This window comes from Citrus sinensis, chromosome 8, assembly GCF_022201045.2.
Source record: "Citrus sinensis cultivar Valencia sweet orange chromosome 8, DVS_A1.0, whole genome shotgun sequence".
Lineage (NCBI taxonomy): Eukaryota > Viridiplantae > Streptophyta > Magnoliopsida > Sapindales > Rutaceae > Citrus > Citrus sinensis.
This window is the reverse complement of record NC_068563.1, coordinates 29,603,831-29,627,038: the sequence shown is the minus strand read 5'-3', so window position 1 is coordinate 29,627,038 and position 23,208 is coordinate 29,603,831. Positions and strand designations below refer to the sequence as shown.

At 35.2% G+C, this 23,208-nt stretch overlaps 5 protein-coding genes across 6 annotated transcripts; 1 reads left to right on the top strand and 4 right to left on the bottom strand.

Annotated features, from left to right (window-relative positions):
- Positions 1–88: 88 nt before the first annotated feature.
- On the bottom strand, positions 89–3,702 carry LOC102627988 (mitochondrial uncoupling protein 2). Its single transcript, XM_006488390.4, has 9 exons — positions 3,483–3,702; positions 2,528–2,746; positions 2,374–2,452; positions 2,052–2,185; positions 1,884–1,982; positions 1,668–1,772; positions 1,039–1,113; positions 640–726; positions 89–419 (listed from the first exon to the last, which is right to left on the bottom strand). Exons 1-9 carry the CDS (start codon positions 3,561–3,563, stop codon positions 381–383), a joined length of 918 nt encoding a protein of 305 aa, XP_006488453.1. The 5' UTR covers positions 3,564–3,702; the 3' UTR covers positions 89–380.
- A 2,541-nt stretch (positions 3,703–6,243) lies between these two features.
- Positions 6,244–8,447, top strand: LOC102627400 (proliferating cell nuclear antigen). The gene is made up of 4 exons (XM_006488388.4): positions 6,244–6,658; positions 7,466–7,618; positions 7,714–7,811; positions 7,935–8,447. Exons 1-4 carry the CDS (start codon positions 6,340–6,342, stop codon positions 8,163–8,165), a joined length of 801 nt encoding a protein of 266 aa, XP_006488451.1. The 5' UTR covers positions 6,244–6,339; the 3' UTR covers positions 8,166–8,447.
- Positions 8,448–8,685: 238 nt separating this feature from the next.
- On the bottom strand, positions 8,686–11,114 carry LOC102627105 (probable sugar phosphate/phosphate translocator At3g11320). Its single transcript, XM_006488387.4, has 4 exons — positions 10,320–11,114; positions 9,553–9,656; positions 9,229–9,457; positions 8,686–9,156 (listed from the first exon to the last, which is right to left on the bottom strand). The coding sequence occupies exons 1-4, from the start codon at positions 10,785–10,787 to the stop codon at positions 9,010–9,012; spliced, it is 948 nt and encodes a 315-aa protein (XP_006488450.1). The 5' UTR covers positions 10,788–11,114; the 3' UTR covers positions 8,686–9,009.
- A 767-nt stretch (positions 11,115–11,881) lies between these two features.
- LOC102626839 (cytosolic enolase 3) lies at positions 11,882–16,501 on the bottom strand. Its single transcript, XM_006488386.4, has 13 exons — positions 16,290–16,501; positions 16,045–16,199; positions 15,156–15,330; positions 14,924–14,995; positions 14,707–14,823; positions 14,466–14,546; positions 14,011–14,087; positions 13,745–13,848; positions 13,372–13,470; positions 13,200–13,282; positions 13,022–13,108; positions 12,547–12,744; positions 11,882–12,378 (listed from the first exon to the last, which is right to left on the bottom strand). Exons 1-13 carry the CDS (start codon positions 16,392–16,394, stop codon positions 12,307–12,309), a joined length of 1,425 nt encoding a protein of 474 aa, XP_006488449.1. The 5' UTR covers positions 16,395–16,501; the 3' UTR covers positions 11,882–12,306.
- Positions 16,502–17,227: 726 nt separating this feature from the next.
- LOC102625772 (neutral ceramidase 1) lies at positions 17,228–22,237 on the bottom strand. Of its 2 annotated transcripts, XM_025102034.2 has the most exons (11): positions 21,883–22,235; positions 21,731–21,782; positions 21,073–21,461; positions 20,627–20,835; positions 19,924–20,268; positions 19,588–19,852; positions 19,227–19,497; positions 19,010–19,135; positions 18,628–18,691; positions 18,154–18,317; positions 17,228–17,917 (listed from the first exon to the last, which is right to left on the bottom strand). In XM_025102034.2, the coding sequence occupies exons 3-11, from the start codon at positions 21,405–21,407 to the stop codon at positions 17,369–17,371; spliced, it is 2,328 nt and encodes a 775-aa protein (XP_024957802.1). In that variant the 5' UTR covers positions 21,408–21,461; positions 21,731–21,782; positions 21,883–22,235; the 3' UTR covers positions 17,228–17,368. The 2 variants fall into 2 exon arrangements, with proteins under 2 accessions (XP_024957802.1, XP_052288199.1); XM_052432239.1 differs by lacking the exon at positions 19,010–19,135 and having other exon boundaries at positions 21,883–22,237.
- Between the last annotated feature and the right edge of the window lie 971 nt (positions 22,238–23,208).

The following is a 23,208-nucleotide window of genomic DNA, read 5'->3' as shown; positions in this document are numbered from 1 at the left end:
AAATTAGTATAAGGAGACATCAATGGTATGACAAGGTTACATCAATGCAGCTGCTGCACACATCAACTGGCACCGCCTCTCTCTCACATTATAGAACATGAAAGCAATATTTGTTGAAGGCTCAGAAAATGTGTTTTACATCATTCAGAATACAGTGTAGCATTGTATCAAATATCAAATAACATGGAGAAGAACTACCTTGTAGTCTTACCCCTGATAAATCTAATTTCAAGTCCAATGAATAGTCACAAAGATACTATTCCCTCTCTATAAATGGCAGTGGAAAGTAATATGTGCAGAGCCAACTTTCTCTCTTCAGGAAAACTATAATTTTGTGGGACTATCAAGCAAAAGCTGCTAGTTCCGCTTGTAAAACTCAATCAGTCAAAATACACTTCCCTGATGAAAACTTTCTTTGCCTGTCATGGAGATTAGAAAACGGGTAAGCATTTTCATGACTGAATAAGAATGGCCTTTTTGAGATCATTGTGATATGTCAAGTAGAAGCAAATAGAAATCCTACCAACAATGCGATTAACAAGTAACAGAGAGATAGCATGAAATGTACCAAAAATCATTTACAAAATGCAAAGAAATAATAGAGAAAGACTAGAATCAACAACAGCTTTATGGTCTTACTTGCTCAAGGGTCAGAAACATGATCACATTCCAAGATCCCAGTCGGCTAAAATTTGGTAGAAACCCCTTATAGAAGGCCAAGAATCCCTGCAATTCATTAGCTTTACTAAGTTTCTACTCACTGGAAAAAGGCAAGCTGTCTTTCATACAATATGACACAGGCCAACAAATCTGTGAAGAATGGAACTATCTGAATGGGACACAACCAGCTATCTCTAAGAGATGTTAAACAGCTCATAAAATGCCGAGTGTCAAGGATTTTTATCAATTTCAAGACTTTATACACGTCAGTTGCTCCAATGCGATAACTAAAATCCTTTTTTTGTTTTGGGGTGAAAGGTGATGCTTAAAGCCTAAAAAAGCTGAAAAAGAGAAAATATAAAAATTAATGTAGCATACCTCATACTTCAAGGTCTTGATGAAACAATCAACAGTATTTTTGTAGGCTGAATCTCCCATCATTCTAGATTTCACCTGGAATATAGATGCATGGCATTCAAACCAATATTGATTCAATAATTCATCCATCAATAAGCCTATTAAAATCACTTCATAATACAGGGAAAAAACTTCAAGAACACTTTTATTTTTATAGCCTTGATACAGTCTGATGTAGATTACACTACAACCATAACAACAGTGTTCAAATTAAGAGGTATTAAGCATTTATACAACACACATAAACATTTATGTTCATCAGCTTTACTCATCCATTCAATGGTGCCAACTCCAATCAATAATGCTGTTTCCTATTATGTAGAGACTGTGACTGGTTCTATAGACTTACAAAGAAAGCTTGGAAAACAATTCCACCCACTGAGGACCCGTGTCAATTGGAAAACAGAAAATTACAAGCTGATGAGGATCAAATACGCACATTCTTCATAGTTTCTAACATATGCTGGTTGTTTTTTCAACAGCAAAAGGCAACATACTTTAGTTGTCAGCCTATATAATGATATTGATATATTGGGAGCTGCTAGACTATTATTCTTTGCTGAAAGTAGAAGTGGAGACAGAAACCCTACCACATCAATGGGAGAACCAATACAGACAGCAAAGAGGCCTGCACCAAGACCAGCTAGGATATGAGTGAAAATATTGTCCGTGAACCCTGGAATTTTCAAAATTGTCTGCATAAGTATGAAGACATTAGGACATAACCAGAACAATCATAGAAGTAATAACAACAACTTTAAAACTGTCAAAAAGTATATCGAGCTGACTCAATGCAATGAATTCACCTCTTTTACTTGATCATAACTGGCTAGTTCAGCAGCATTTACAATAGCATTTCGTGCTATATTGGGTCCAAGTCCCGTCCACAAGGCCCCCAGTCCTTCCTAAAGTTTGAAATAATAAAAATAACTAAATATATAAAACACAAATAAAGAATTATTATAGAAACTAACCTGTCTGACTATGGTGCAATAAGCATCCAAGGCCCCATAATAACGCCTAGGCACTCCAGATGGCAATTTCCCTTCAGCCTGAAGTCGAACTTTAACAAGATCAGTTGGATTAGCCACCACAATTGCTATAGCACCTGTTCCAAGTGAATTTTTTTTTAATTTTTAATTACATTTGGTTAAACTAGAATATACCTAACAAATCAAAATGACAAATCAAATGCAAAGAAATAACAGGCACAGTGCACCTACACGTAGGCAAGCCAAGATTTTAATGTAAGATCTACCCACTTTAGCGCAGCAGGCAATCAACAAATGAACTCACCAGTCAGCAAAGCTGCAAATATTTTTTGGTATAAAGGAATATCTCCAACAAAATCACCGCCAACTAAAATGGTTTTAACCTGTCCAATGACCATTTTGTGAATAAAGATCAACTTGTATCACATCAATGAATGGGAAACATACACGATACTTACAGGATCATATAACCCAATTCTTAAGCCTCCATAAATGCACTGGCGATGTAACCCTGCTATTACGCCATTCCATAGAGCCCATAAACCCTCTTCCCTCGCAATCGTTACGACTGTACCCATTAATCCTCTGTATTTAGATACACTAACCCCATCACCGCTGGCTGTTTTCTTCTGGAGCTGAAGCCTTACTTTAGCTGTATCCAAAGGGATAGTACAAAGCTGCAAAACCCATTCGCAAAATAACTAGTAAATGCAACCAGAACTCATTAAAAACGATAACAAGAAGAAGAACAAATATAAATTGATCAGCTGCAACATTCAAAGCATTAAGCAGCATGATCCCAAACAAACTACGAAGTAATTAAACTTGTGACTCATGTCAAATACCAAATTCAAGCCAAATTCAAGTGATGGGTATTTGTTATTTCAGTAAATCAAACCAAATGTTGTTAAAAATATTAAAATAGTTGATTAAATAAGTAAAACAAGTTGATTAAGGCTGGATACGCGCAGGTACATATATTAAAATGTGAAACTCTCGAGTTCAAAGAATCAAAAACGATTCAAACCAAATTAAACACGTGGATTGGACAAACTTTTTTTTAGCCAAATTTAAGCTTAAATTGGTAACATCATGAAAAAAGCAAACTAAACTTCTGCTCAAATTTCCACTTAAATCACAATTTCATCTTGTGGTTTTCTGAAAATCAAAATATAGACAATTCTTCCTACAGTTTCATTTTAACAACTCAAATAACAAGCCCAGAAACTAGAATCAAACTCTACAGAAAGAAAAATGCACAAAAAGCCAAACAAAGCGCGTGTAGTTAAGCTTTACTACAAAAAAACAAACTGGTAATTAACCCGATTGATACACATTATAAAAATCATGTAAGCAAAGTTTAGGGAGAGACTCAGGGGAGTGATTAATTAACAAAAATAAGAATAATAATACCTCAGCAAAACAAGCAGCAAAAGCACTGCACAAGAAGGTTTCAGCGAATGAGATCTCAGGCCTGAGCTTGAGATCTGACATCTTGCGAAGCAGCAAATGAAAGGTGGCAAGCTCTGATTGGCCAATCAATAGAAGCAATATATGATTTATATGCTTCTAGTTTTTTGTTTCTGGATTTTATAAAGTTCCAAGAAAAGTGATTGGTTATATATACAGCGGCCATCAAGTAAAGAGAGTACACACTGAGCAAGGAGACAATAACAGTTCTTTTAAATAATAATAATAATAATAATAATAATATCCCAAAAAAAAAAATAACACTAACTACTTTTGGCAGCTCGCGCTCTCGTCGTCAACATCATTTTTGCACTTCTTGTTGAAGTGGTTACATCTTACTTTTTTTTTTCTTTTTTTTAATGGGCCGGTGGATAAAATTTAAACTGATTTTTGGAAGATGATATTAATAGGAGGGCGATAAAAATGACTTCTTAGGACATCTCTAATGTAGTGCTAAACTTAATACTAAATCACTTTTTATATTATTTTTAGTGTAAAATATTTCTCTAATATAACATTAAAATTAACACTAAAATGGTGTTATTAATAGTATTCAATGCAACATCAAAATCAACACTAAAATGATGTTATGAATAGTATTGCATCAAATATGGTGCAACACTATTCATTTGGTGTTAGAGAAAAAAAATCTCAAATATTTTCATTACTTTTTCTTATTTACATATATGTCTTATTTTATATAATATTTTAAGTTATTATTATTATTTGTTATTATTTTAATTTTTGAATATTATACTAATATTTTAAATAAAAAATATTCAACACAAAAATTAATAATAAATATAAAATGTCAATAACATTAGTTAATAGATTACATATTACAAAATAAAAAATTAAAAATTAAATTAACATAAATTTAAAAAGCTACTACTACTAGCAGCATAAATTAGAACAATTATTTAGTAATCTGGGAGATCATTATTAGATCCTCCGATATCATCAAAATATTGGCCAATATTATTGGAAGTATTTTGAGATGCTTGGCCTTAATGAGATCTTCTTTGCAAAATCTTAATTTGTTCATAATTTTCTATTTTTTTTTAATCGATATAAAATTACTTATTACTTAATTATCTATATTAATAGTAATATTTATTGTGTTAATTGACTTAATTCTTGAGAATTAAAAGAATAAAAAGAAGAATATTTTTTTGGTGTAAAATTTAGTGTAAATGTGTTGGAGATAAAATAATAATTTGGTATGAAAAAGGTACATTTTTTGTATTGTTGTTACACCAAAATAGTGTTAAGTATTGGAGATGGCCTTATGTTCTATATTTTGTGGGGAAAGAAAAAATATATCAAGAAGTAAGCGATAAAAAAGCAATGGGTGTTGTTTATGTGGCCCTCTTAGTGTCTTTATGGTCAAATATATTGCTCTACACACACACACACACACACACATATATATATATATATATATATATATATATATTCTTTTTTTTTTTCTGTCTGATCATAAATTAATTAAAAAAAAACTTAAAATCACTATATCAAAACTTTGGGGCTGATTTTTTCCTACATAAATTGAGTAATTCTTTTACTTTCATATAACAATCGGTTAATACTTACAACTTCGTTAAATATCTCATAAATGTTGTAAATTGAAATTTTAAACCTTGAACATACTGATTTTACATAAATTTTTTCTCTCATGTTGCACCATAGATACCCTAACCAGTATTTGTTTGAATTTATTCTAATTTTTTAATTAGTATCTACATTATAGAAGAATTTTATTTCGTATTTTAAAATATTTACTGTCCGATAAAAAATGAATTTTATGATTTCTTAAAAATGCTTTTTAAATTATAGTATGTCAATTTCACACCCAGTTTAACTACACTTCCATGGATTGTTACACATTGGCATCACACAAATTGAATGACAAAATAAATGTGACTTTCGACATCAATACTCAATAATGTAGCTCACATGTTAGTTAAGACGACTGCATATTCCGCAATAATTGTATTATCTTCTTTAATTTTCTTTCATGAAAGTTTATTCTTATATATATATATAATATTTCTAATGCGATGACACATTTATTTAAAAAATAATGTGTGGATCATAGACCCACATAGTTCAGAATAACACTGAACATTTAAAAGAATATCACATATGTTAGGTATCGAAGCCATACAATATTTATGAGTAATAGCATAATAATAAATTTCTGTATAAGCCGACGACATAATTTCATTAATTAGATGAATTTACTGTATGACTCACATAATTTTATTATAATTAGTCATTTTATTAATGGTGAGTTAAACCATTGGGTTTCTATAATATGATGGCAATTTTAATTATTGGTATGGAGGTTATAGCAAAATTCAGTATATAATTTTAGAATACGGAATACGTAATTATTGTTTTTAATATATTAAAATATAATTTGAATATCGAATTCTATAATCATTTTTGCATTTAAAAGATTTGTAATAGAAGCACGCATGTTAAACAGACTTATCCATTAATTTTCCGAAATATAAAAAAAAAAAAGAACACTGTTTTTTAACCCATAAAGTTACGGAAATGCGTTTTTCATAAAACTATTTTGCTTATAAAAAGATAATTGGTTTGGTGTAGCTAGTGTTATAAGCTTTACCGCACTGGATCAACGCCTTTGGAAAAAGGCTTAGCGGGAACCCATCCCGCCAATTTATTTACTTTCCCTCAAATATAAGTCCAAAGCCTTAAACTCCCTTCTTCAAGCTTTCCCTTTCTATCTTTCAAACCCTAACCCTAATTTCCCAAGAAACTCGCAGCAAAAATGCTTGAGCTAAGGCTAGTTCAAGGATCCCTTCTCAAGAAAGTGCTGGAGGCCATCAAGGAGCTGGTCAACGATGCCAACTTTGACTGCTCGGCCACCGGTTTCTCTCTTCAAGCCATGGACTCCAGCCACGTGGCGCTGGTGGCCCTGCTGCTCAGATCGGAAGGCTTCGAGCACTACCGCTGTGACCGGAATATCTCTATGGGAATGAATCTCAATAACGTGTCGAAGATGCTTAAGTGTGCTGGCAACGATGACATCATCACTCTCAAGGCCGACGACGGCAGCGATACCGTTACTTTCATGTTTGAAAGTCCCAGTAAGTTCGCTTTTTTATTTTGGTTTTTTTTTTTCGTTTTTGTGAGGTGATATTATTATAATTATTTGTTGTTATTATTATTATTATTATTTGTATATTCATTAGAGTTTAGTTTTGCCTTCTTGGTGTCAAATTGAGGTTTTTTTTTTTGTCTTATTGATTTGCGTCCTGGGTGACTTCAATTTTGGCGAGTATCTGCTTTTATAAGGAATATATTCCTCTGTTTGAATTTGAGCCTTTGATGTATAAATAAATATGTCCTTGCAATTTCTTGACTCATGTTAGTTATTTCAAGAGTTGGGGATGCAAAAGTGGTCGATTATATAACTTTTTTTTGTAACATTTTTGCTGTTTCCACTTACTTCCACTATAAATGAAAGATGAAGAGTATAATGGCGTTCATTTGCTTTACTATTATTTGTTTGTAAAAGGGACGTCAATCAATTCAAATTTGATTCTGTTGCTCTAGTGATTAAAATTCTGTTAATGCTGTTACAAATCTCTAGTTTAGATTTGTATGAATTGCTGAGTGAAGTAAAGCTTTGATCAAGGGGTGTGGTTTGAGGAAGTAAGCTGGCTGCTGAGTCTCAAATTCACCTCTGTTTTTAGCTGTTCTTTGTGAATCTTTCTCTGTTCAAGATTGAATGTAGTTTGTTACTTTGTTAATAGTTGATGTGTCCAAAGCATAACAGATCAAATGAAGCAAGATTTCTTTTTTGTTTTAGTGTTGTGAGCATTTCATGTTAGGTCAAACTGACATGTTTGTTTGCCATTCATTTGGCAATGGGTGGATGGATTGAATTGTAGCTCAAGATAAGATTGCTGATTTTGAGATGAAACTGATGGACATTGATAGTGAGCATCTTGGTATACCGGAGGCTGAATACCATGCCATTGTAAGGATGCCTTCAGCTGAGTTTGCTAGAATTTGTAAAGATCTTGCCAGCATTGGTGACACAGGTACTGTCTTATTGTGTTTGCAAGATTTGAAGGTCTTTCATTCTTGTTCGAAGTTTTGTATAAATCTAAATTTCTGGGTTGATGAACATGATCAGTCGTGGTTTCTGTCACAAAGGAAGGTGTGAAGTTCTCTACCAGAGGTGATATTGGAACTGCTAATATTGTGCTCAGGCAAAATACTACAGTAGACAAGGTATTTTCCCGTGCTAGTTTTTTATGCACCGGTGTAAATATCTATCTTGATTCTGTATTTTGAGCAAAATGCTGGATCTGATATATTATTTGCTTTCGTGCTTTTGTGGTGAAAATTTTGCAGCCAGAAGAAGCAACAATAATTGAAATGCATGAGCCAGTGTCATTGACTTTTGCTCTGAGATACATGAATTCATTCACAAGGGCTACTCCACTGTCGAATACTGTTACTATCAGCCTATCCTCAGAATTGCCAGTTGTGGTCGAATACAAGATTGCTGAGATGGGTTATATTAGATTCTACTTGGCACCCAAGATAGAAGAAGATGAGGATGAGACCAAGCCTCAAGTTTAAGTGTCATTTGGCACGTAGGCTATGGCATTTTGTTGAATCAAGTTACTCCTATATTTTAAGTTTGCTTTTAGAATGTTTCTCGTAAATCTTCATGTTGGAAAACCAAGCATTTGTAGTTCGGTAGATTGTTAAAAATTCCTTTCATGTGCTTGGCTTTTTTATCCTACTGTTGTACATGTAATCAATTCCTTTGTCCTTGTTGCTTTGAAGAGTAGGCTTTAATTGACTTGAAACTTTCAGAAATTTATCAAGAATGAACCATTCTGGTTGTTTGCGTAACAACGGCAGAGTTATAAAATATAGCATCATATTAGGTGACAGAGTGTTCACATGGACGATCCTGATTGATTTTGTACATTTCACAATGTAATTACTTGCTGATCAATTTAATTGAATTGATTAACACATCGTTTTGAGTTTTGACACCGCTGCTCAGTTTTTCAGTTAACCGAAGATTGCAATTTCGTAGGAACAGGTAAAATGGACACTTCAACGAAAAATTCTCATGTATTGCCGAAATAATAACTGTGATACTTCAGCCCTTATGAACAGAACACAATGGTTGCAAGCAAATTAATTCATAACTTATAAATAAATAAACCTCAAAAAAAAGATTTAATGAAGGGTAATATGAAGGGACAAAATCCAGAGTTCTCCTGCAAAAAATTCCCTGAAACAAAATTTGCTGATATTCCTCAAACTGAGAACACAGCCTAGTGCTATGTCCTTTTGCTTAAGGTTTCTCTGTTTTCGACATCGATCAAGATATACTGTCGCTTTCGTCAATGTGGATGAAATGAATTAATATTGTCTAAGTTAATTCCTACACATGTACTGGCGAAGATCATTTACTCTGTCTCTTGGCTTCGTTGTAGAGGATGACCCCAATTACTGTGAGAGTGTAGCCAGCCATACCAGTTACAGATACCGGATTTCTGAATATAAGAATTGATACAACCACTGCAACGGCTCCTTTTGCATTTCCAAGAACCTGAAAGTCAAACGCACTTAGTAGGTCCTAAAATGATGTATTTTGATTGAACTAAATTCAGAGAAATATTACCTGAAGAGTTAAGGCACTGGTGTGCTTGGTGACCAAGAAATTGGTCAAATTGACAAAATATGCAAGTGAGGAGTTGAACATCAGATACCATAAGAACTCCACATCTTGTCTAGCAAGTGCAATTGTGATCCCAACTACATCTTTTTCCATTATTAGTGCAGCAGGAAGAAGGAATATAGCAGCTACTGGAGCCATGTACATGAGAAGGTTCATCGAATTAAGCTTTTCTCTGAGACATCAACCAAAGCACACAATCATAAGTAACAGAATTACATGCAGAAAATGTTCAGATTTCAAGTGGCTAAGCTTAAAGAAATCCGATACCCTTCAGAGGAGAGCAAAATCCCTTGCAGGACTGTCTTGAGTGCTCGAGCTGCTGTGGCACTGATGCACATTATGAATCCAAATAGATGAAAACTTGGTTCTCCCTTCACCCGGTAAGAGGAAACAACAAGGTCACTAGATAACACCACCATTTGAATAACAAAAAACATAAAGGAATATTTCTTTTTCGATGTAATGCCACCGAGCGAACAGAGTCCATTCACAAAAGAGCCAGTTCAATGTTTACGCTTACAAGTTTCACCGGTATGTAATTTGTTCACCGTTCTTCAGTTATCAGCATATGAAATTAACTCGTGAACATTCAAAGCTAATGTAGAAGAGAAAACTAATAAGGATTAAAAGCCTGAGAAATGTCAAAAACAATTTGTGAAGTACTGTGCTTCGGTTAATTGTGAAATTTGGTGTTGGGATTAGCCGATTAGGCGTTACCATCGAGCTAAAAGCTATAGCCAGTTGCTGAGGGGCCAACCATATTTCCTCGTAGCATCAAAGCGCAGCACTACATCCATACGTGATGTGGCTGGGCTGTCGAGCACCAGTGTCACACCACACGTTGACCCCCTACGCAACACGTGGCGGCTGATATTTAAGATTTGACAAAAACAGCTCTAACTTTTATGAGCAGTGATTCCATTCCACAACAATAAAATCTCAATCCATATTTACTCCCCAAATAAACAATAAAAATAACAATCACTAAAAATCATAATATATGCAATAATTAAGAAGGTTATAAGTCTTATTACCCCACTGGCAATGATAACGCCAGTAACAACAGGAACGAGTGTCACATAAGTAAGCCAGCCCTCCCTCTTGAGGGTCATCAGATAAGCCAAAACCGCCGTGAAGAACGGCGTTGTGGCGCCCACAGCCTGATTAAACGACACCGGGAGGTACTTCAAAGATACATTGCCACCCACAACAGATAAGCAAAAGATAATCCCAAGAGCAGATATTTTAAAAAACTGCTTTCGAGACTTTAAGTGTTGCATTGGTGCCACTTTCAGCCAAGCCACAGCAACGTAACTCAGCAAAGAACAAGCCATCATGTGACACAATGTGAGGAAAATTGGGTACTTGAATCCATAACTGCTAAGCAAGTATTTGTTAAGTAATATGACTCCAATATTTGATGAATACCATATTGTAATAAGACCGAGTGTGAAAAAACTGCCATATTTTGGTGCTTGCATGGAACTGAAAGGAGCTTTCATGTTTTTTTTTGAACGGAAAACAAAATAAAAAGGGATGCAATAAATAGGTGGAGGAAAGGTGGTGGGTTAATTTAGTGATGGTTAGCGTTTTGGAGGCGAGTTTGATGGGTGAAAAAGGAAGAAAGCTATGGCTGATCTTAAAGGAGAAGAAAAAGAAAGAGGGTTATTAGTAAAAGTATTTTAAGTTCTTTAAAGGAGGTAAAATTGGAGAAGAGTTCTTTGTTATGTTGCCTTTGTTTTGTTGGCTTTGAACTGCTGCATAAATTCTAACTAACTTGCTTGTTGAAAATTTATAAGTTAGGGTAAAAGGCAAAAAGGAAATTTACAAAATTGTTTCAAAATTAAGGTTAACTTACAAATAGCCCATTTAAAAACCTTCTTGTTTTAGTAATAAAAAGAGTACTTCGGCCCCCAACAAGATGGCCGGCCTACCGTATCTGTCGTGATCCACAATGGCAATGGAGATTTTTTTTTTGGTGATAAGACAATGTGTACCGATAAACATCGACTCACTCAAAATGCTATTTCTTCTTTTGTTAAGAAAATTGACAAATAAGACTTTTTTTTGTAAATTGATTCTTAATTTTATACCATTTCCGTAAATTTCCATATGATCTCTCAAAGTTAGTGAACTTGTTTGTTATTCCAGGTTTGCTAGCTAATTGGTTCATGATCTTGGTGCTGTGTAATTCTATCTTACCTGATACAATGAGTTGGTAGGTATTGGTTGACAGATAAGCTGTAATTACCATAGTTTCCTTAGGTTTTGGTTGATTACTATATCAACCTTGATTCGGACTTTAATTATAACTCCTCTCCTTATTATAATTTTTTTAATTTCTTTGGGCCAAAAAATAAAAGCGGCGAGGAAAAGCCCAATAAAATTTTTATTCCACACCTTATCAAGCCCGTAGGAGCCTCTCCTTATTATACCTTGTTACTTCTTTTGTTATTTACCGAAAAAGCTACGTTTTGATAATTTAAGGAAGCAAGAACCTCTTCCGCCTGATTCCTACCCAACGTAGGTTTATCAAGATAACAGTAGTCACCATATGCACATGTCCACATCTTTTTGAAACATTGACAGAACTAAATTTGAAAAATAAAAATGAAAACCGCATTAGATTACTTTTATTTTTGCCCACACTTTGCCACAAAGATAACCAGTAATTAAAATGATTTGCTATGGTACAAGGGGCTTTTGCTCTGTGAACAAGCACATTTCTTTTCTTTTCTTTTTTTAAATTTTTTTCTGCGCTTTTCTTTTGGTCAAATTGTCAAGCTTCTCTGGAAGTTGTTCTCACAGCTGCATGTTCTTCTTCAATGTATCTACATATTTCTCCAACAGAGGGAAAAGCCAAAAGAAAAAGAAAAAGCAAAGAAAATAAAGGACAAAGGAAGCATGTTACAACCCCAAAAAAGAAAAAAAGAAAAAAGGCCAAATAATTGGAAAAGTGAAGATGATTATCAAAGGCTAGAAAAATCAAAAGGGTAAGTGCCGGTATATAATCTGATAGGATCACAAACACTGCCTATAATCTTCACCAGCATAAATTGCATGATCACCAAGCTCTTCCTCAATGTGGAGCAACTGCAAAAAAAAAAAAAAAAATGTGGCCTTTTATTTACAAGAAATTGCACGGTGTTAAAAACATGAGAAATTTATTATATAATTAACGTTTGGCTGTTTATCAACCCAAGTCAGGAAGCAGAAGCATAATATGGAAGAGAAGTGAAAGGTGATGATCAGAAAGCAGACCTGGTTGTACTTTGCAAGACGCTCTCCCCTGCAAGGAGCACCTGCTTTGATCTGACCAGAGGCGAGGCCAACAGATAAGTCAGCTATAAAAGAATCTTCAGTTTCCCCAGATCTATGAGATATCACCACTCCCCAGGGAACATCATTTGCCAGCTTGACCACTTCAATGGCCTCTGTTACTGTTCCTATCTGATTTATCTGAAATGAGACCATCAAAGGCATCAAGATTTGCTTGGTGGATGTTAGACAAATGTTATCCTTAGCCGATCGGAGTTTAAAAGCATTTTGCAAAAGATGCATTCTCTCGTTGTCCTTAAATCACATATCTTTTTTTACCATAAGGAACTTTTTAACAAATAACATAAAGAAAGAAATTTAGGGGTTATTAAAAAAAAAGGCCACTTCGGCAGCACTACGACAAAACAAGCCCAAGACAAAGAAATTGTTACATTTCATCCAAAGATTAGATGGATACCTTGAGGAGAAGAGCATTGCAAGTGGAATCATGAATAGCTCTCTCTATACGTTTTGGATTTGACATCAACAAGTCATCTCCAACTACCTGCAAAGTCACTCTAGCAGTCTTAGAGCCAAACAGCAAGAACTAAGCCATTGTTTTCATGATTTATTTAGCAATGAAACAAAGAACAAACCTGCTGACAAATTTGAAGAACAGACTTAGTATGTTCCCAATCTTCCTTGTCGAAAGGATCCTCGATGGATACAATTGGGTAATCTTAGCACCACAGAAAAGGAGAAAGAGAAGAACATTAATATTTTAGAAAATATGAAGAACGGAAAACATATTGTGAGAGTCTGACATACCAGCGCAAAGTTCTTTGTACATCTCAATCATATCCTCTCCTGACTTGAAATTTTGCCCAGACTTGTTCGGAGATTTGAAGTCTAAATCATACTTTGTGCCTGTATCATCCAGTAGTCAAAAGAAAATCATTCGTTGTTAACAAGCAAGCTACTCATGGACAAAATCATATCCTAGGTAGTGAAAACCAAGTTAGAAAAATAGTAGGAGCAAGCAGATGATGTATTGATGTGGACTATCGTCCGGTGAAAATATACTACGAGTTTTCATATCAACTAATAGCACCATTACTTGCTTCTAAAGTGAAAAATGAAACTATATATATTGTGCATGCTACTTTTGCAGTCCGACCATTTGGAGGAAGGAATTCTTCACCTTTGCAAAAATCAGTAGCAGCAACATCAATAGCCATCTTTATCTTCTCATTATACCCTGTTCTGTTGATGGCCTCTTTAACAAGATCCAGTCCTTCTCTTATACTGCCAAAAGTTACAGTATGAATCAACAAAATAGGGAGGGAAAAAAAAAATGAAACATGCACGAACCTTTAACCTTTTGGAAAGTCATGATGGGAAGAGTGGAATCATTTGCCTAACAAGACAGAAACTACCAACAACAAACATCATAGAAAGAAAACTTGCCTAGAGATGTTTGGAGCCAAACCACCATCTTCACCAACATTACATCCGTGAGCACCATATTTTTCTGCAATGACAGCCTGCCCATTTTAGGTCAGTAATCAAAATAAAGGAGGTTGGAATCTGATCTTGTTGCAAAAGATCAACAGAGAGAGCAGATATATAGTGGCTAAACTGTAGGGAGCAGAACATTGGCTTGACCATTTAAGCAAATGGAAGCAATAATACATAGTCAATTTATAACATATGGTTAAAATCTCTGCAAAGGTTCATTCTTTCTTAAACAAAATGTTGAAATGTACATCCAAATAATTGTAATACTGAAGAATTTCAGCATAAAGATGCAAAACAATATCTCTTGGTTTCCTTTTTCATGTTTAAGCCATTTGAGGTACTTGTTACATTCGAAAATGAAATCCCAAGACCAAACAATTCAGTGGAAAAGAATAATAAATCACCTTCAAGTGATGGTAGGTTTCAGAACCCATTTGCAATGCCTCCCCAAAACTACTTGCTCCTATCGGGAGAATCATGATGTCCTGATGATTTCAAATCAAATTGATTCAGTAACATTTCAGACATGTAATAACATGAAAAAGTTTTCACACATTTATTTAGAAGCTATCATATGCTCCCAATGAAGATTTAATACAATTTATTTGGACAAAACAAAATACAATGAAGCATTAACAACTATACCTGAATGGCCAGATTATTCCCAGCATGCTTCCCACCACTTATTACAGTGAAGGCAGGGACAGGAAGAGTCAGGTTGGTTTTCCCAGCAAGATCAGCAATATGTTTGTACAGTGGAACCTGGTAATTAATTCCATAGTCAGATCTTTCAGAAAAGCACACTGATTTTCACAATAAACAGGTGAAAATATTAAAGATTCTTATTGACAGAAGTTCATGCCTCCTTTTCGACAGCTCCTGCTTTGCATGCTGCAATTGATACAGCTAAAATAGCGTTGGCTCCGAGTTCACCCTGTAAGATAATGCAAGCAAGGAAACATAACGCCTTTAATTTGAGTCTGAAGTGTTTAAATATTTATATGATGTTTTGAATGGGAATCATACATTACCACCAAAATTAGGCATGCTACCAAAATAACTGACCATAATTTGGGTTGCATTGGAAAATATACCTTCTTTTCTGTTTTGTCCAAGTCTATCATGGCTTGATCAATTTGAGACTGAAGGATTGGATCCATACCAACCAATGCTTCTGATATTCTCTCATTAATGTTCTTAACGGCTCTATTCACACTGTTTCCAAGATAGGTCCCTTTGTCACCATCTCGCAACTCCAAAGCTTCATACCTAGATTAACACTCAACACTAATTAAATGATTTTTAAACAGGATAACGCCATGTGCCAACTAAAAATAAAATCATTTTAAGAAATATTTGTAATCTTCTACTTAATTTTCAATGCACCATAACTAAAGTACCTGGTAAACACTCACTTTTACTTGGGAATTAATATTTATCAAACATATACTTAACAAGTAGTGATTAATAGTTGTGGCCTTCATAATGAGTAATGCTACGCATGCAAAGTTTCAAAGCAACACAATACGGCAAGATAATAAATTCAGATTTTACTAAATATATGATCGTCCTTAATTGGTGACACATTAGTTGAGATACTAACCAAAAAAATCCAGATCTTGATAATTGAATTTTATGTTTTTTGAACCAACAACTTTGTTCGAATTTCCAAACGTTACAATTACATATAAGATATTCCTACAGACTCTAGCAGAATAAATAAAATGAATACAATTGAACGTCTGATAAATTAAAGATTTTACATACTGGTTGTGTAAAGTTAAAAGCCACAACACTTGAATCTCTCCACAAAAAAAGAAACGGTCTGTGACAACTGAATTTACGTTTCTTTACCAGAATTTTTGTTCAAGTTGGCAAATATTGCATGTATGTATATGCACAAGACGTTTATGGAAATTCTCACAAAAATAAATGAAATGATTATGTTTGAATTTTGAAAAGAATAATGAAAGTGAAACTTACATTCCGGAGGGATCACCGCTAGGGACCGAAGCTCGAAACATGCCTTTATGAGTGAATAAATCAACTTCAACTGTTGGAATTCCTCGGCTGTCCAAAATTTGCCTTGCTTTAATCTTCGTTATCACTGACGGAACCGCTTTTCGCATGTGATTAGACTGTGATTAAGATTAAATAGAAAAAAATTAGAAAGGAAATTAGATTGAGAAAATTTGATGATGATATTAATAATGAGAAGACGAAAATACGATGAAGAGGACGGGATCGGGAGATTTGGCTCTGACAGCGGCGTTGACGGCGTCTTCAATTTTGCGAGAGAGCATGTGCTTGTTTAGGTACTCTTGCACCGACATTTTTCTAATGCCGGAGTTAACTGCGGTAGCTTCAAGATTTGAACGACAACGGTGACGAGCACAGAACTGCAGCTTCTGCTTCTGTGTTTCCCCTGAAATGATCGTGGAAACTGTTTTAAACTTTTAGCTATTGGGTGCTACTAAATGAACCCCACTTGTATATTGGATATGTTGTTTGGATAAACAAGCTGAAATTTCAATCGTATTATGGATGTTTTTAGCAGGTCATGAAGTGTATTTAGATTTTCTCCGGACTGTAAGTCTGTGAGGCCCATTTTGAGTAAGCGAAAATCGAGTCCACGATTAAATGCCCAGATCAGCTGTGCAATGAATCGAACCTGTAATCTCTTTTGACGATCCTTTTCGTGAGATTATTTTTTTAGGTATATTTGTAATTTCATTGTTGAACTGTTATTTTAATGTGTCAACCGCATGTCGTTTGGTTTTTCTCTTAATTATTGCTTATTAAACTATTAATGAGTTGTTTATTTCCCTAGTTCCTTCATAGTCAACTGCATGTCTTTTAATATTCTTTATATATATATATATATACACACACACACACACACATATTGCTTTTTAAACAAATAATGAGTCAACCGTACGTCATGTGAGATTTTTTTTTTTTTTTAAGTAGAGATTTGTTAATATTATTATAAGAATGTTTCAATGTTATGCTGATTTTACTTGATAATTGTGTGTTGTTTATTTTAAAACTAATAAACAAATATAACAACCAGCTACATTACTTCTGTTCATGTAGCATTATATTTACAAAACCACGTAATCAGGGAGAAGGAGGCGTCTTTTAGAATCAGATATTAGTTTCGTAGTACTCACCAACCCGAAGTTATCTTCTGTTATATCAGTAACCAGACAAACACGAGCTACACCAATTCAACATCAAATATGTAATATTATACATATACCACAATCTTTAGAAAATGCAACGCATAACAGTATGAAGGTTCTTCTCATGCTACCACAAAAGCACTCGATGAACCAGTGAAATGGCGAGTTGATCCCAACAAGCTTTTTGCTGCCCCAAAATGACGTATTCTGTACACACCTAGAGGAGCGGTATCAGGGATTCTCCATTCTATTGTTGCCATACTTCGGGCACTTAATTTTGAAGGTCTAGACCACTTGAAGCGAAGGCAGAAATCATCATCATCATAAGCTGGGGCCCAAATATCTTTTCCATGGAGAATCTCAACAAGGGCAAATGTTCCTTCAGTCATGAGATCATTTCTCGGGCAAGCTGACCAGAAGGAGACAGTCACCATTTCACCTCTCCTGAAGGTAGTGTTTTGAGGAACATCAGACTTGCAATCCCCAAAATTGACACCGATAGGCGTGGAGTCCATCACAACTGGTGTAAGAAAGCTTATCTGCTTGTCCAGGAGATCCGGGGGTTGTGGGCCCAATTCAACAGGTTGGCCACTGAGAAGAGCACTTGCAAGCTTCTTGAACTCTTGAATGTAGGCACTGAGCGTGTGTGGACCATAAAGTGTGGAGGCACCCTGAGGCAGCAAAAAAGTATTTTGGTAACCAGATATGTATGGCGTTGGCATGCGGCCAACAATCCGTTCTTTGTTCTATTCTTCCATCTCCGAGAGAAAGATAAGTATGTCATAACAGATAATAACTTTTGCAGATGGAGCAATTGATGAATTCATTGAGTATGTTGTACTTAGTGCTATGACAATTGTGGAAGATAATTACTCAAGCATGTTGGTGGTATAAACCAAGTACTGACCTCGTATCTCTGCACCTGGTACTCTTCGAAGGTAGTCACATACTGTGAATAGGAATTAGTCAAGCCAGCTAAAACAACATGAACATTGCTATTGGATTCACCAGTAGTAGTGACCACCGTCTTCACAGCATCACGAAGTCGCCTCCCAGCCATTGTTGTAAACTCTGTTAGGATACAAAATGATTAACACATGGACCTAAACAGATGTGTTAAAAGTTAGATTTGTTAGCATTTCTAGTTGGAGGTATGATGGTATTTCTTCTTCTTATAATTGCTCATAAAATACATATATATGTTGTGGCCTTATGTCACTCATCCTCATCCCAGACTTGCTTTGAATCTAAATGGTAAAGTAACACTTGCAGCTTCTCACTCAAAATTAAATTGGTTTTTTATTGAGAAAATGGGGGGAAAAATCTTAGTATGACATTAGCCTTAGATGAGAGGCAAACAACAAACAAGGGAAGGTAATACCTCCAGGTACACTAAGAATGACTAGCTGCCCTACTTGGAGGATCTGAATTGGAAGTATTGAAGGCTGCAAAGATCACGAACAAACTAAGTTTAATAAGTACGAGTATCGATATTGCAGAAAGAAAATCACACAAGTATCAATTTGCCACTCATCCTCATCCCTGCAAAATGTGTTTCACCATACATAGAGGATCACATTGACCAATGCAGCGGTAGAAGCTGAAAATGAATTCATGAAATAAGAATCTAATCCGCCTAAAATTACTCAATTTTCAGATGCCTTAGCTTGGAAGGAATTAATTTAACTATTATTGGAACATGGTAAATTATTAAATTCTAGTCTACTCATTTTGGATCAAATCCAATCAGGAATGGGACTTACTGCCCAGTCGTATGGTTGCTTCATTTCACCAGTATCGAGTAAGATGGGCTTTGGGTACTGACAATTAATTTGTTCCTTATCTGGTTTTTTAAGTAAGTCGCGTACCAGCCTCCAAAAAGGATTGCCCTGACATAGCATCACAGTAAACTTAAACATGAAAAACAGGCAGGCAACAAAGAACAATTCTAAATCCATGAATAAAACAATTATATGTTACCTTGTCATCTCCTTGGGTAAAATCAAATGCTCCTGGTCCATCCGTTGTTCCTGCAGCAAATGCAAACCCCATAGCAGCAGGGCATGTTTTTACTGTCTCTGATCCTCCGTTTTGTTTAGGAATTGTCACCTCAAGCTGGGAGAAGTCCAGATAACTGTGACGATAGTCAATCTTTCCTTCTAATTTTTCGGATGCTTTATTGAAAAGATCTACAGCTTTTCTAAATTGCCTCTCTCCAATAATACGTGTACTTTCAAATTCGTCTGGGTAACTGCCAAGATAATTACAGTAAGTTAGTATTCAGAGTCGAATGATAGAATGCCAAGCTGGAAAGATTCTTAGCACAAAGAGAATTAAATACCCAGGTCCGCGGCCATAGCACATCTCATTCTTCCCACCACAGGTACTATGATTAAAGTCACAAGGTAGCCCAGAATCTATACAGAATGCTCCAAGCACATTTGGGCTAACATCGCCGCAGTTGGACTGACAAAATGCAGATACAAATCCAGGCTTCTCAGCCTCCCTGAGAATACCCCTGACACGTCGAGCAACACTCAGAATCTTAGTTGCTGCCTTACCAGGGGGTGACTGGAATGATGCAGCAAGCTCCAGTAACTCATGATCTGCATCGGAAATTCATTAAGTAAATGCAACAACTTTTTGAGATTTAATGACCAAACAGAAAGTAACTTACGATTATTACGAAAGTCTGAAATTATGTCTGAAACTCTCCGGGGAATTCCCTCTGAAACTAATTCATCAGCAGATGAGTCTCCCGCATTACTCTGCTCAAACCAATCTTCCATAAATCGCGCAGCAGCACCCTTGTTGTCCCCACTAATCAAAGAGTTTGTGCGACTCATAGATGTTCCATGAGTTGCAAACCAATTGAAGCTCCCCACTGGACCCCACTGATCATCTACAAACTTCAGAAGAGTCATTTCTTTATCAACATTGTACTTATACTTGCCACGCTCGGATGCTGGATTGTTAAGGTAAGCACTAGGACTGCGACTTATACTAGCATCTAAGAGCTCTCCTGCAAATTGAAAGCACAACATCTCCATTAGAATATGGATATTCATATACCAATAAATAGTAAAGATGCAATAACTACTTTTATCAATGCACCACGCAATCATTGCTGCACTCCAAATGTAAAAATACAGCAAGTTTTCTGATTGTTAGAAGTTATATTTCCATTGAGAATGCATAGAAGTCAAGAAGGAAGCAGAAAACCAAACTATAAGTTTCATCTTGCAACATAGTAATATAGATGATTGTTGAATTTTCCTTTGCATTTGTTTTCTTCCAAGTTACATAATTACGTAGAAACAGTGAGATCCCTTATATATCCGGTCGTGAATGCAAAGAAGCATAGAAGTTGTTTCTCTCACCCTTATTCACAAAAATTGATCCAGGGCGTAGATTTTCATGAGCTTGTAAAACACTTTTCTCAATACCGTCTACAAGGGCATCAAATGACTGGCGAACAAATCCAAGAGATGTCACAATATACACAACATATTGGAGATAACCCCCCGGACCAGCATGTGTGTGAATACCACTGATGGCAACATTCTTTTCAGTATACAGATCCCCATACCTGCCAATTTGATAACCCAACATTATTTTACTACCAGATCAATCTACAAGTGGTATTAGAAGCCAAGCTCACAACATAAATAGTCACGCATCAAATTGTTGCCGTATTTGTAAGACAACATGAAATTATTATTTCAAAAATAAAAATGTCCCTACTTCCAATTCCATACAAGATTAGCTTTATATGCAAATATTGCAACACAAGATAAAAAATATACTGAGATGATAATATAAATACCTAGCCTTCAACCTCTCAATCACTTTAATTTTGACAATTTGTGAGGCCATACAAGCATCAAGATTAACAAACACTACCCGGTTCCCCTGTGGCTCTGCCACAATGAATGTGCGAGCTCGCAACCTGAAGTGAATCCCAGAAGCAATCTGCTCCATGTTAGCATAACCCATCATATTAACATCAGCAGCCGGTCCGGTGATATCATAGCTCCCAAGTCCAATCAAGTAATTTGAATCCGATGATAATCCTCTACTGCTTAGCAAGAGTACCAAAAATACCCAGAACCAAATACTTGCATACTGCCTTTTCACTCTCAAGGAATAAAAAAACTCCATCTCACAAACCCACCAAGAAGACCAATCAAAACCTAATCAACTCTTCCCATTCACCTTCATAAAAATAAAAAAGTTTAAAACGAAAAAACCCACGTTAGAACAGATAATTTCAAAAAAGAAGAACACAGCGAGGGAAAACCGAAAAACAAAAAACAAAAATCAACGTCCTAAAAGAAGAGGAAAATAAGAGCTACCCAAAAAAGTTGAGAACTTAGCTATAACCGTCGCTAAATAGAACAGAAACTAGTTCAAGCAGAGAACAAAAGTTCTGGAAATTTACAAAATGGGCTTAAAGGCAAAGAAACTCAGTAGAAGATTAGTACCAAATTTGATTGCTCGCTCAACAAATTGTGCAGATACGGTGAAATTAAAAAGCTTTGAATAATGGATAATTTATTAGCATAAAGTTGAATACTTTACATGGCATTAAGCGTTAGGACGCTAAGGCGATGGATTAAAATATTCAAAGCTGTACCTAATACCTTTAAGCCACGAACAGAGAGAGTGAAAGTTTGAAAATGTGACGTTTAAGAGGGAGAGAAAAAAAAGAGAAATGAGTTACGATTAGCGTGGAAGTGAAGATAGTGATCACTGATGAGGCCTTTTTATTGAGGCTTTACAAGTGTTTCCAAATTTTCGGTTGGGATTTGAGTTAGTTTGACTGTATGATGCATGGAGTTTCTGTAAATGAAATAGTTTTACAACAAATCAATAAATAAATAAATATATATATTTGGGGTGTGGAACGCGGCGGTGGCTGAACGAGGACGTGATAGCACGAATTTCGGATTCCTTGTTGTGCCGCAGTAACCAAATTAACGCACCGAGGTCCCCTCATCCATCCTTCGTGAATCTGAATTGCGGACATTACGAGCAAGGCCTAATGTTCCAATATGTACGGCCACATAGGAAACATCAAAGTAATTTCACTGGGCCCAATTTTCTTAATCCTATAGCATTCTACTAAAACTTGCGAAGCACTTGATAGAGAAAGATAGATACTTTGATTCCAAACACTTATTAAAGATTATAAAATTATTCTAATATATTATGAAATAAATAAAATAAGAATGTATTATAAATAAACGACATTAGACATAATTTAATTTTTTTTAAAAAAAAAGTCTCTAATTTCTCTTTTCAAAAGTATAAACTTTGAGTTTTTATTAATAGAGATAAAATAAATTATTAAATTCTCAAATGCTCTTAAAATAAAATTAAATACCAACAAAATTTTTTAAAAGAAGTTTTAAAATTAAATAAATATTTATAACTTTTAAATAAGCCGTACTGTTTGACACTAAAAAAATATTTTCTTTACCAACAAAATGTTGGCTCCACCGGCAATGAAGTCCCCTTAAGTGGCTTGATTGGGTTTGCTCCCTAGTTCGAGTCGCAGGGAAGTCGCCTTTGTTGGGAGAACATTTGCCTCTCGGTTCGAGCGGGGACTTCTAGTCTAAGTTGTGATACGGGTTTAAAGTTGTCTTCCACAGTTGGGGCCCTCCTTATGATACTTCGTGGTCAAAAAAAAAAAAATATATATATATATATATATTTTCTTTTGTCAAAACAACACTTGGATGTTGTGAATAAGATAATTTAATCTAATTTAAACTCTAATACATTAGTTACTACATACACTATTCTTCTGTAAAGGGCAATGTACCTTTGCAATTTAATGCTGATCGTTGCATCTAAAGATTGGATTGCGTTTGTCTCTTGTAAATGTCGAAATTCATGTATTTTCCTGGAAATTTCTTGCTACTTCAAAATCATAGGACATTGTAATGTTCTCTTGGGA

Coding starts and splice junctions, on each gene's coding strand:
- LOC102625772 (XM_025102034.2), bottom strand. CDS start 21,407: ATGGAGTTTTTTTATTCCTTGAGAGTGAAAAGGCAGTATGCAAGTATT. Junction 20,836..21,072: donor ATTGAGAGGTTGAAGGCTAG/GTATTTATATTA, acceptor TCAAATTGGCAG/GTATGGGGATCTGTATACTG. Junction 18,318..18,627: donor CATTCTTAGTGTACCTGGAG/GTATTACCTTCC, acceptor GTATCCTAACAG/AGTTTACAACAATGGCTGGG.
- LOC102626839 (XM_006488386.4), bottom strand. CDS start 16,394: ATGTCGGTGCAAGAGTACCTAAACAAGCACATGCTCTCTCGCAAAATT. Junction 15,331..16,044: donor AGCGGTGATCCCTCCGGAAT/GTAAGTTTCACT, acceptor GTGTTAATCTAG/GTATGAAGCTTTGGAGTTGC. Junction 13,283..13,371: donor GTACAAAGAACTTTGCGCTG/GTATGTCAGACT, acceptor TGTGGTGCTAAG/ATTACCCAATTGTATCCATC.
- LOC102627105 (XM_006488387.4), bottom strand. CDS start 10,787: ATGAAAGCTCCTTTCAGTTCCATGCAAGCACCAAAATATGGCAGTTTT. Junction 9,657..10,319: donor GCGTTATCATTGCCAGTGGG/GTAATAAGACTT, acceptor TACCGGGTGAAG/GGAGAACCAAGTTTTCATCT. Junction 9,157..9,228: donor CCAGTGCCTTAACTCTTCAG/GTAATATTTCTC, acceptor TTTGACTTTCAG/GTTCTTGGAAATGCAAAAGG.
- LOC102627400 (XM_006488388.4), top strand. CDS start 6,340: ATGCTTGAGCTAAGGCTAGTTCAAGGATCCCTTCTCAAGAAAGTGCTG. Junction 6,659..7,465: donor TTTCATGTTTGAAAGTCCCA/GTAAGTTCGCTT, acceptor ATTGAATTGTAG/CTCAAGATAAGATTGCTGAT. Junction 7,812..7,934: donor AAAATACTACAGTAGACAAG/GTATTTTCCCGT, acceptor AAAATTTTGCAG/CCAGAAGAAGCAACAATAAT.
- LOC102627988 (XM_006488390.4), bottom strand. CDS start 3,563: ATGTCAGATCTCAAGCTCAGGCCTGAGATCTCATTCGCTGAAACCTTC. Junction 2,453..2,527: donor GAATTGGGTTATATGATCCT/GTAAGTATCGTG, acceptor GTCATTGGACAG/GTTAAAACCATTTTAGTTGG. Junction 2,186..2,373: donor ATTTGCAGCTTTGCTGACTG/GTGAGTTCATTT, acceptor CACTTGGAACAG/GTGCTATAGCAATTGTGGTG.